The sequence below is a fragment of the Leiobunum rupestre genome, chromosome 11 (assembly GCF_980474605.1).
Source record: "Leiobunum rupestre chromosome 11, qqLeiRupe1.1.hap1, whole genome shotgun sequence".
Lineage (NCBI taxonomy): Eukaryota > Metazoa > Arthropoda > Arachnida > Opiliones > Sclerosomatidae > Leiobunum > Leiobunum rupestre.
This window is the reverse complement of record NC_143394.1, coordinates 25,645,724-25,658,892: the sequence shown is the minus strand read 5'-3', so window position 1 is coordinate 25,658,892 and position 13,169 is coordinate 25,645,724. Positions and strand designations below refer to the sequence as shown.

At 32.1% G+C, this 13,169-nt stretch overlaps 1 protein-coding gene across 4 annotated transcripts in view; it reads right to left on the bottom strand.

Moving 5' to 3' along the window:
• Window positions 1-13,169, bottom strand: part of LOC149922048 (elongation factor-like GTPase 1) — a 123,115-nt gene that overhangs the window by 109,386 nt on the left and 560 nt on the right. For 2 of the 4 annotated variants that reach the window (XM_090164311.1, XM_090164314.1), the window contains exons 2-8: window positions 11,562-11,640; window positions 10,483-10,550; window positions 5,731-5,815; window positions 5,034-5,167; window positions 3,704-3,841; window positions 3,061-3,117; window positions 2,972-3,004 (exon numbers count right to left, since the gene is read on the bottom strand). In XM_090164311.1, coding sequence (XP_090020437.1) covers window positions 2,972-3,004; window positions 3,061-3,117; window positions 3,704-3,841; window positions 5,034-5,167; window positions 5,731-5,815; window positions 10,483-10,550; window positions 11,562-11,625 — 579 coding nt within the window. In that variant the 5' untranslated portion in view covers window positions 11,626-11,640. Of the gene's footprint in view, window positions 1-2,971; window positions 3,005-3,060; window positions 3,118-3,703; window positions 3,842-5,033; window positions 5,168-5,730; window positions 5,816-10,482; window positions 10,551-11,561; window positions 11,641-12,830; window positions 12,849-13,114; window positions 13,133-13,169 lie in introns of those variants that run through there. The other 2 variants (XM_090164313.1, XM_090164312.1) reach the window with 2 other exon arrangements.

Sequence of the window (13,169 nt, the reverse complement as noted above, 5' to 3'; positions counted from 1 at the left end):
GCGCTATCCGGTAATCTCAATGGAAATGGGCAAGCTAGAAGCTTCCCAGGAGAGTGGAATCGCTACTAATCAACGCAGGAGTGCGCCAACTATTAAATACATTGAAACTATAATTTTTTTTTAAATAGATGGCATGCTCCCACAAAGAATACTGGCACTCTCATGGCAGCTTTCTTACTCGTACATCTCACCACAGTTTAATCTTGCTTCTAATCTCATTTCTATTTCGATGGTGCGAATACTCGAACATCATCGATTACTCAGCATTTTTGGAAATCGAGTACACGAACTGGACCTCTAATAAGAAATTGGAAAACACTCGTCTATTACCGAGTACCAAAAAATTGAATAGTCGGGTATCTAATTACTTGAATAAGCTGCTGTAAGTTCAAAGACGGGTTTTTGCAACTTTTTGGAGTGGAAATAATAAACGGTACCTACAAGACGTACAAACAACAAAAGCTTTGAATTACCTTGGGGATGGATCACGGTTTTTAATACGTAGTGCGCCTGCGTGGTTTTTCTTAAATAATATTATTAAGTTTTAGTTTTGGTTTGGAGTGTCACTTCACGAATTCGGATGTCGGTCGGCGTTAGAACTTAAGAGTATTAACTTCTTAAAGGTATCCATCACTCACAACAGGGGGAGGCATAGGGGTAACATAAAATCCAGACTGGCAGTGTGCTTCAAAACCAGTTTTTTTGTAAACCCCTATGCCTTCCCCTGTTGTGAGTGAGGGATCCCTTTAAGCAATATACGGACAGACTGTACATTAATAATTTTAAAAAATGTATATTGTATTGTTATTTTACTATTAATTATTATAATTAGGCTAGTTATTTAGGTTACTAAAGTTCTGGAAATTTCAGCATTGAAAGCTAGTTTATACTCATTTTAAATTTAATTACCTAATTACTCGAATGAGACCAGCTCCTAATCAAGTTTACTCGATAACCCTACTCGTTAAAAATATTACTCGCGGTTTTTTCTGAATTACTTGACTCGAATAAGAGAAAATTTCCCCTTAATCAAGTATACTCGATTACTCAACTCGACTTGAATACTCGATGAAAAAAATTTCATACTCGATCGATTGCCTAAAACCACTACTCGCACAGTCCTAGTGAATTTGAATTGGAGTGTACAAACCATAGACATAATAAAGAAATAGACAAAAGATTCTACGGGTGGTTAATACGGAAGCGACGCCAAGTATACAATCATTTTTTCCTGGGGCACTACGTTTAAGTGACGCCGGTCGAGTAGGTGATAAAATAAAAATCATCTCGTGATTTTAAACTCCATGTATATTGTTAAGCGTTAGGTGGTGCTTTACACGTAGTACACCAGGAATACGGGCAAGGTTTATTTGTCTATTTATCGCTCCCGTATATTTTAGGCGAATAACACGTCAGGTATCTATTTCTTTAATATATCTATGGTACAAACATGCCACAGCCGCCAATACACAGACCTTCAAATTCAAAGACTAATAATATAACATTTGGACCTACCAATTGCAAAATATTCAAGCTGAATCACTTGAAAAAATTAAAACACCTCGAATTAATTAAGTGGTCCAGTGGACCACTAACCCCCCTCTGATTTAATTAATAAACTGGTTTGGCCAATTTTTAAACTGGTCATTAGCCCACTGCCACCGCCTTATTTCCCACGCTGATGGATACCCAGAAAGGGGGGAGGCAAACAGAGTATATTGATAAGCTATCAATGAACTAATAAAGGTATGAAGATTGCCCACCCTGAAACCAGGGAGTAGTAGGGGAGTAGAAATGTGGGGGAACTCGACGTTCAGGCCCATGGTCAGAGAAAGGTGCGCTCTAGGCTTGGAAAAATACGGGCCAGTATGACTATTTTATCGCCATCTATTGGGGAAAAAAATGTTTTGAAACAGAGCGGTTCTATACAACGCTCAATATACCACCGTTTACCACGTGGTCTGTTCACGTGCAAAGGCCTAATGCCAAGATGAAACATAATATAATAACTAACCTAACATTTTACCTACAGTAATATAAGGAATTATTAGTATTTACCACTATTTGCTTCTACCTACAACGCTTTAACTTCATTACAATTTTTATAATGAAAAAAAATTATTTTGGCACTTGAGTTGACCCGGGGTCAATTTAACAAAATACTCCTGATTTGCGATAGATGGCGCTGAAAACGGTATTCTGTCCCATATTATTCCAAGAGGGGGTAGAAATTCCACTCTACTTTCGGGGTCTCTCTGCCCACGCTGGGGAACAAAAAAATTCATTCAAAACCACTCCCCTACTACTCCCTGCTGAAACTACACATGAAGATTGCCTTTCCTTAGAAAAATGTCTGTAGGCACTGATGAACATGCTGCGAAAACACTAAAAAATATTCAAAATGTCATTTTTACTCCGTCACAGAACTTAGTGTTTTAAAAACCTAAGCAGTAGGAAAAAAATGGTACCAATTTTTTATTTTATACCAACCCTTACCAATAAATAAGTTGCCTAAAAACCACTTAAAACAACTATTATTTCAACTTGGTTTTAAGTTTGTATTTGGGACCAATGCATACTTAAAAATAACATAAATCATATAATAACCAACTTATTTCCAACTAGACCAGAATCAACCCCTTACTTTTACCTACTTAAAAATAATATGTAATTTTCTGACTACTAAAAACCAACTAATTTCAAACATAAATAACCCCTCCTAGGGGACTTTGTCCCCTCGGAGAGGTAAAAATTAAGTATTTTCCTATCAACTGAATAACAACTTATTACCCCTTTAACTAGTAACTTTAAATATGCGGACAACTTGAGCCTACTTAACACCAAGTTATTATTAACTAATAATGTGTATGCAAACTAAATATAAACTAAAACGCAACTTATTTTTGGTATGAGAAAACTTCTGTTGAAAATTAATTTGAATCAATAAAGTTGATTTTTAAATAGAACATACTTGATCTTTGATCTTGGTTTCCTCATTAGTAACCTTAGCAGGGAAAAAAATATCAAACTAGGTGGTGGACAAATTATACTGCAGAATACCTTTGACGTTTTTCCCAAGACTTCTGCTGTGAAAAGTTCTCCAACAACCGCATTTATCTTAGGAAATAGTTATATATCATTGGTAAAAAAATAATTTTTTTGGTTGGTCATTTGGCTCATTAGTTGATTCTACATTTTCCCACCCTGATTAGTGGGATGCCCCATCATCGTTACTTGGCACATCTGCACCTAATAACGCCACCTGGCTCATCATTTCTGCCTAAGTAGACAGTAAAACTAGAGTCTACTCTTGGAGCTCTAAAAATTTGGCCTCTCAGTCATGAGAACTGAAATTTATGAAACTGAAAATTTTGGTTCATGTAATTTACTGCAGTAATTTGTTTTGTTTGTATATGCCTAAAATATTTCATTGTAGCCCTTTAAACAAAATCTGCTTCTTTTTTTCAATTTAACTGACTTTGCACATATTTTCACATAGCTTAACTGATATCAGACAGAGCTAACTAAACCAATTTTTAACATCTATCAGTCATCAAACATATAATCCCTTCGGATGAATACACAAGGATATATTTGTCTTTACGATTCCCATATTATATTCTACCCATTAAAATTAATTTTAAATTAACACGCGGGAAAGGATTGCTTTAATTTTTTAGCTTTTCAAAAATCTGCTTTTTACCTGTTCCAGTATTTGCTGAATATGTACAAACGCATCCAGTGGTGTAAGTTTTAATTCAAGTATTAGACGATCTATCTTGTTAATAACCAGAACTGGCTTAATATGTTGACTCCAAGCTTGCCGCAGGGCCATGATGGTCTAATTATGAAAAAATACAATAGATGAGTAATTTTTTAGTTACAAATAACCACAAAAATTTGTAAATTTAGTAGTTGCACATTTGTAAACCATACCAAAAAATTAGTCATCTAAATTTGGTTTTAAATTTGTATGAATTCAAAAATACATGGAACATTCATTGGCGTTTAAACCTTGCCAAAAGTCCATAGGACTTCATACAAAAAGACTCACTATAGCTTGCTTTTTAACCTTTAGCTATGTTCATTATGTTATTTATTGTTCAAAAGACCGGTATTTCTTGTCTGCCTTATTCTGTCACTTATCCTTCACTAACATCTGAGATCATTCGGTACCAACTCTGGTCAGTGGTGGATTCATGACTTTTTCGAGGTAGCCTAGACTATGGAAAATGGGCCCCCAACCCCACAAAATCCTCAAAAACCCCATGCTTGCTAAAAGCTACAGAGTTGTATGCTTAAGATAAGCTTTCTAATACTGACAAAATTACGAAGTTCACTTTGGTTTAATAGATAATAACAATAATAATCAGCTACTACTAGGCTAATGCCCAAGGCACCACTTAATTGGCCTAAGTCATCAAGCGACTTTTAAGTCACTAATTCAGGTGGCCGGGTTCTGACCATAAGGTTATAATTGAACGTTTCTATAATAAAAGTTTAATAATAATAATAATAATAATAATAATCAGCTAGGCTAATACCCAAGGCACCACCTTTGGCCTAAGTCATCAAGCGACTTTTGAAGCCTTTTAATTCAGGTGGCCGGGTTACAATGCGTAGGAGGGTGGTGGCAAGCCCTGCGACCGAGCCAACAGCTCCCTACACTAACTATTACCGTTAACCTTAACAAGTTTTTATGGAAGGGGAAACCGAAGGGCTCGGGGGAAAACCCCTTAAACCAGTGGGGAGAGAACTTGCAAACTCAACGCAGAAGGAGTTGTTCCGAGCTTTCACCCAGTGCCACAAGTTGGGATCGAACCCGGCTCCTCTTGCTGCGAGGCGAAAGTGCTAACCACTCCGCCACCCCACTTTCATGGTTGTTAGATTCAACCATATAAGTTTGTGTTTTACTACTATAAAAGCTTTTATAGTATATATGTACATTTTTCGGTCTAGCACAGTATCTTTTATCTTATATGATATATTTGAAAAATGGTAGTTAAAATAAACGATTCTCAATGAAGACCAACCTGAGCACATACACCTTCAACAACATCAACAACGATTATAGCACCATCACAAAGTCTCACAGCAGTGGACACTTCCGCTAAAAAATCCACATGTCCAGGTGAATCTATCAAATTAATAAGATACTTCTTTTCATCTGCAAAAAACGTTGTACAAGAGTATTAAATGTAAATGTCACTTCAATGAAAATGTGCAAATTAATGGGAACTGAATTTTTAGCTGTACATTCTAATATGCTTTCAATTTGGTATTAGAAAATTTAGCATTAAAGCCATTAATCAACATCTGGAACCTTTTAGTTCTTTTCAACACTATTAAATGCCAGTTTTGACAATGAAAAATAAAATTGAGAGTTGCTTGCCATAAAAACTGGTAAAAAAGGATCTTAATGCATCACTAAATAGTTAAAAGCCAGAACGTATGTATGCATAAGAATGTTGAATGATCAAATTGGCGCCTGGTGCCATGATTCAATCGCTTAGAGAATAACTCCACCCAAAAAACTGCGTGCGGCGCACGCTAAAGGTTAAAACCGTTTCTACTTCAAGCGTGCGCTGCACTTCGATTTTAGGGCGGAGTTAGTCTGAAACCGATTGCATCATGGCCCAAGCGATGCCTTTTGTTCAACGTTCTTATACATACATACGTTCTTGTTATAAGCACTAACACCTTTATATGAAAAAAATTGAGCTACTGTACTTATTATATGTTGAAGTGATATAGCACTTGATTTCATAGTAATTCCTCTCACTTGTTCATCTTTCCTACTATCCAGGTACCTTAACTGAAAATTAATAGGAATTTAATTTTGACTCTAAACACTCATTTAAAAACATTTATTGGGCATAAATAGGAGTCTAAATTGTCAAAATATGTACCTATAGGAAAAGGGTGTTTATAGGCTGAGCGAGTGTGGCTTCAATATGCATACTGAGGTAACTGACATAGTTTAACACGGAAGGCTTGGATATTACCAAGATAGTTTCTGAACAATACATAGACTCTTATCAATAATCAGTGAATTTCCGGTGATGTTTTGGTATAAATGGTTATTATGTCTGACAGAAGAATTTCTAATATATTTAATTAGACTGTGCTATTTGATTATGCTAAATGAAAAGTTTAATACTTAAAATCTCTCCTTATTTGGTCGTTTGCTTACATATACTCTCAACCCATGCACACCCCTAGGCTAACCCGAGACCCTTTAGGATTGGATATTTCTAGCTTCCCTGGTCTCCTAAACTAAGCCTAACCATTATAATTCTGTACATTATAACGGGTTTTAATTTTTAATTTTTCAGTTTCCTTTCCATATACCAAATTTTGAACCTACAAGATTCTGTTTACCAAAAGCTTACTATATACTACTACAATGCACAATTATGTATTTGTTACAAATTCTTTTTTCTGAATCCTAATTTTATAGTTTATGGTAAAACATTGTAGAAAAGCATGAGTCACAATCCAAGGTGCTCCATTTTAATGTAGATAAACATACAAATGTTTTTTTTTTTTGATGAACAGTCATTTTTACAACTGATCGAGGCATTAATCTATTTTTTTTAAATACATTCATTCAATTGATTGAACAAATGAGATGAAAATATTAATCTTTCCCATATTTATTATTGTAAATTAAACAGAGTAGTAGAAGAATTTTTGTAAGAAAAAAAGCAGATTTTATAGCTCATTAATAGAAGAAATCCCGAAACGTGCAAATGAAAATGCGACATTATTTACTAACTCGAGTATGCTCACCAACCCTTAATTAATCTGTGTGCAGGAGCTTCATAATTGGATGAAAAGTTCAAAATATGTAAAAGAGCTGGGGTTATTAGATAAAATTTTAGCTTGGGTAACATGCACACTAAAATATAACACCCAATTTTTATATAATATGTCTAATAGATGATTAACATTTTTAACCTCACTAATGCACATGAATTAGTCATGATGCACCTAGGCTACTTTCATCACACCTGATCATAAAATAAAATGTATCATTTTGTACAGGCCAAAAGGTGTCGCCAGAAGAAGTTGAAGGGCGCCCTCTACGTAGGAAGGAGAAAAAAAGGAACTTAACAAAACAAAAAGGTCTGTCGATCTTACAAGGAGACAACCCAAGGTTATTCTCATCAATTTTGTTCAAACTCGGGGATTTAGTAGACCTTTGTGTAACTTGAAAATTCCCTGAAAGCAAAATTTTCTAAGGGCTTTTATTTTACCAGGGCAACCAAAATTGTTTTTACAACTCCGTTTTTAATTTACTTTACGGGATTAAACATGGAAATATCACTGATATCAAGGGTCCTTGTAAATAATTTTAAAAATTTTAAAATTGGGTTATTTTGGGTAAATGCGAGTAATTTTAGGTAAATGCGACTAGCATAGACTAAAAATGAATGTATGAAGGAATTTTTTATAAATGTGATACATGCAAATAAACTAAGGTAAATATGCCAGTGAAAAAATAAGTACTTGGAAATTTTAAGTAAAAAATTGGGCTAATTGAATCAAAATTGGGTAGATGCAAGAAAATTGGGTAAACGTTGGTAAATTTTAGGATGTGCAAATAAATTATGAACCCTTACCAAAAAATTAGTTGGATTTCAGTTTGTATTTAGTTTGTATACACATTATTAGTTGATATTAACTTGGTATTAAGTAAGCTCAAGTTGTCAGCATATTTCAAGTTACTAGTTGAAGGGGTAATCAGTTGTTATTCAGTTGGTAGGAAAATACTTCTTTTGCTAAGTTTGTAATTAGTTGGTTTTTAGTAGTCAGGAAGTTACATATTATTTTTAAGTTGGTTTTAAGTAGTTAAATGTAAAAGTTGATTCTGGTTTAGTTGGAAATAAGTTGATTAATAAAGATGATTTAAGTTATTTTTAGTAGGCATTTGTCCCAAATACAAACTGAAAACGAAGTTGAAATACAAGTTGTCATAAGTGGTTTTTAGCCAACTTATTTTTTGGTAAGGGAAAATACAAATAAGGTTGGCTAAATGCGAATAGAATTGGAGAAATGCAAATAAATTCGATTTATACAAATAAGTTTGGGTAAATGTAGGGAAATTTTAGTAAATATTGGGATAGTTTTGGTAAAAATAGGGAAATTAGGGTAACTATAAGTAAATTTCAGTTATTGCGAATAATCTTGGGTAATTACGAATAAAACTATAGGTAAATGAGAACATACAAATAAATTAGGTTAATGCGAAAAATTTTGGGTAAATATAGGAAAATTAGGGCAAGAATATGGAAATTTGGGTTATTGCGAATAGAATTGGGTAAATGCAAATAAATTGGTTAAATTCAAATAAATGACGTAAATGCGAATAGAATTGGGTAAATGCGAATAGAATTGGGTAAATGCTAACCAAATTTCGTTAATGCGAATAAATATTGGGTAGTTGGGAATAAGTTTTGGGTAAATGCCAATAAATTTGGGAAAATGCTAATGCAATTTGGTGAAGGCGGATAAATTTGCATATATAAAAATAAATTTTGGTAAATGCTAGTATATTTGGCTAATTTTTAATATTTTAAAGTTTGGGTTGGTAATTTTAAGTATTTTTGGTAAAGTAATTCAAGCAAATTTGCATAAATTAGGTAATATATTGAATAAATTAAATTGAATTCGACCTTGTTAATTGTTGCAGACTAATTAACATCAATCACTATATAGTTTAATTTAAGGCAGAAACAATTGCGCTGATTCAGAATCTGAACTCATTAATGATTCTTTAAATAGTTTGAATGGATTCATCATAGGACTTCACATGAACTGACCAAAATACCCCAAAATTTTTCGGAATTCATGAAACCATTCATCATACATTGCAACCGGTATTTACAGCTAGAGAAAAGGAAAAACTATATGCCAAAAACATTTTCAAGAACATGTGCGATGAAAAGTCCATTAAGATAAAAAAATAATATTTAAAGGGTAGTTATCTTTTTTCTATGCAACCAGGTACAGTAGAAACCTTAATTATTATATAAATTTAACACAAAAACAATGTTGATGAATGAATAATTAAAAATATATCTATAATTATTTTATTTTTATACTAATATTATTCATAATACAAGTAACATAATAAAAAATTTCCTTAATTAAGATATTCGTATTTACTAATTTTAGTCATATTTACCCAAAATTACCCTAATTCGACCAATAAATGATAATTTTGTTAATTTGAGTTATTTATTGTAAAAAGGACCCTTATCAAAAAATAAGTTGGCTAAAAACCACTTACGACTACTTGTATTTCAACTTAGTTTTCAGTTTGTATTTGGGACAAATGCCTACTAAAAAATAACTTAAATCGTCTTTATTAATCAACTTATTTCCAACTAAACCAGAATCGACATTTACATTTAACTACTTAAAACCAACTTAAAAATAATATGTAACTTCCTGACTACTAAAAACCAACTAATTACAAACTTAGCAAAAGAAGTATTTTCCTACCAACTGAATAACAACTCATTACCCCTTCAACTAGTAACTTGAAATATGCTGACAACTTGAGCCTACTTAATACCAAGTTAATATCAACTAATAATGTGTATACAAACTAAATACAAACTGAAATCCAACTTATTTTTTGGTAAGGGGAAATTTTTTAAAATTCAAAATTATTTAATCAGTGATTTTTCCGTGTTAGTCACGTAAAGAAAATAACAAACTGAGTTGTCAAAAACAATTTTAGTTGCCATCACAAAACAGAGGTCCATTGAAAATAAAGATTTTGATGTTTTATAGATTTGTTATCAGAAATTTCCTGCTTACAAGCTGACTTAGCCCTTTATCTCTCATGTACATTAAATCTGGGGGGAAACTTGATTGATTGAATATCAATTGACCTTGAAATTAATAGGAACATTTAAAATACCAGGAAATATATTAAAAGGGCCTTATTAAAAGGTGAAATAATTACGGAACTCATAAAATTGTTATTTAATTACATATTTATTAAAAATTCATTTAAATATCCAAGAATAAAAATGTGGTGATAAAATGGCATTCAACGTTCCCGACACTACATTTGGGATCTCAAGTGTAAAATAACAGTCAAAATGCTTATTTATTAGTTAAAATTAGCTAATAAATAAGTATGTTTGACTCAGTTGTATTACACTTGACAAAGGATCTTGTGAGATCCGAAACATAGTGTCGGGAACGTTTTATGCCATTTTAGCACCATGTTCAATTTATTCTTGTAGACTTAAATGGATTTTTATAAAATATATAATTAAATAACAGTCTCACGATTTTTTCGTAAATTATTAACCTTTTAATATTTATACACCATGACAAAAATCTGTGTTTATGAAAGGGCCTTATTTTATTTCTGTACATAATCATATTATATGTACAGTTCTATAGATCAGAAACTACTTTTTGCACCTGGAACCAGTCTAGTTCCATAAAGTACCTCACCTTGCCAGCCAGCTTTTGGGAAAATACACCATTGCTAGCAATCAGAGAATCAGCCAAAGTTGTCTTTCCTAAATAAAAAAACAATTATAATTATATTTTTACCATACATAAGGTTAAATTATTATTATTATTAGTGTTATATAGTGATGAACCGATACTGATTTTAAAAATACCAGTACCCATTTTGTCAAAAACAAGCTGCTTAACTTTACCTTTGAGTTTGCTAATTTGACTACTGCGGGTCCACAATAATTTAACGTTTTTACCTCACGTATCCCATAATATATTGGTATTGGTAATAATCAGTTAGGTATCAGTATCAGTATCAGTTTCGATATCAGTAAATTCTCAAAATCAATAATTGAGACATTAACATAAAATACACAACACACCTTTACTCATATCATGCAAAGCGATTTTACTAATATAATAAAATTTGTAGACATATTTAATGTCACTTACAAGGAGACTACCCGAGGTGTAACTCACCAATTTTCTTTAAATTCAGGGATTAAGTAGACCTTCACGTAACTTAAAAAACCCCAAAGGGAAAAAATGCGATGAGCTTTAGTTTTACCATGGCAACCGAAAACGTTTTTGACAACTAAAATATTCTATGTAAATTAACATAGGAAAATTGAAGATTCCTAAATTATTCAATTTTTTTTAAACCAAGGTGGTTAATTGTGGGTAAATATCAAATTGTGGGTAAATATCAAATTTGATATTTACCCAAAATTAACCAAATTGGTTTAAAAAAAATTTGAATAATTTCATAACGGGGGGACCCTTAGAATCTTTGATTTTCCTATGTTAATTTACATAGAGAAATACAATATTTTAGTTGTCAAAAACGTTTTCGGTTGCCATGGTAAAACTAAAGCCCATCGCATTTTTTCCCTTTGGGGTTTTTTAAGTTACGTGAAGGGCTACTTAATCCCTGAATTTAAACAAAATCGGTGAGTTACACCTCTGGTAGTCTCCTTGTTAGTGGAATAAATGGTAGAATTGGTTGTTTTCAAAGTGTGAGGATAAATGATCTATAAGTTTCAATTGATTGATTTTAAAATTAAGCTCACCATGGTCAACATGTGCCAAAATGCAAACATTCCGCACATCTTTGCAATCAAAGTCAAGTTTCATCTTTGTTCAATTTATCTGTATCAAACGGATAATAAGAAGGAATTTTAAAAATGTTTTAATATATTATTTATTTGCATAAAAATATTTTAATGATGTAATTTAATTACATCACAAGAAATTTATACAGATTTAATTTGCCCGTCATATTAGGTATTTCCATAAAAAAAGATACCTCAAATTACTTATATTTGTTTTAATTAATATTACCAAATGTAGCCTGAGGTAATTTATGTTTACTGGGTAAAAAAATTCCAAAACTAGACCATGCTATTGATTGAATTTCACAAGTTACAAGCGCTTATGGTAAAATAGGGATTGAAAATAAATCATCGGATATGATCTAAGGTCAAAAGTGGAGATTTTACTGATTTTTACTTACACCAAAAGTATATATTTCTTAAAAGTTTCTATTTGACTACTATAAAGTACCCAAGATCACAAAATTTGACAGTTGACAAATCAAGATTACGTTCATATAGTTTTTTAGCGGGATTCAATACACTCACAAGGAGAGTACCCGAGGTGTTTTTTGCCAATTTTCTTCAAAGTCGGATGTAATGTAGACCTATATGAGATATGAAATTTGACAAAAGGTGACGTTGCACTACCCATTCGTTTTGCCATGGCAACCGAAAGTGGTTTTGAACACTTAAAACAAAAATAAGATTTTTTACTTATTTTACCCAACAATTGTTACAATTTTACCCCAAAATGTCCAATTTACCCAAACTTGATGAAATTCACCTAAATGTGGTCCAAATTACTCATTTCGTGACTTTAAATTTTTTTTAACAATTTTCATAGGTAGGATCCTGTAAAACCGAGAAAATCCCATGCTTTTTTAAATGGAGAGTTTTTTGTTTAAGTGGTGAAAAACATTTTCGGTTGCCATAGCAAATCCAATGGGTAGTGCAACGTCTCCTTTTGGGAAATTTCATATCTCATATAGGTCTACATTACGCCCGACTTTGAACAAAATCAGCAATAAACACCTCGGGTACTCTCCTTGTCAGTTGGTCAACTGGGCATAAAGTTTTGGTGTGTTATATTTCAGCTTGGATTAATAATAGTAGTTCTATTTATCCAATATTTCAGTGTGAGAATAAAGCAAGTGCTACAATTTTCAAAATAAGTTCCAAAGATCTCTCAATGGGGGCCAATCTTGATTAGTAAAAAATTAAGTTCTAAAAGATTAATATTTGTACTTCTTGTTGTGCGCTTGAAAGCTTTATTATTTCTTTGGATTTTGAATATTTAAGATATTAAAATTTACGAATTATAAATTTCTTTTTGATTTTTAAAATTTACAATAGTGATATTTCTTTTGGATTTTTACATTTAGAAGATTGATATTTCTTTTGGATTTTTACATTTAGAAGATTGATATTTCTTTTGGATTTTGAAAATTTATTTTCATGTTAGCTAGCAATATTGAAGATTGGTAATTTGAAACAGCTTAAGAATAATAATCATTTCTACTACTACTCACAACATAAAAACCGTAAATAAACATCACGTGTAAAAGTACCAGTTTCAAAAAGCGC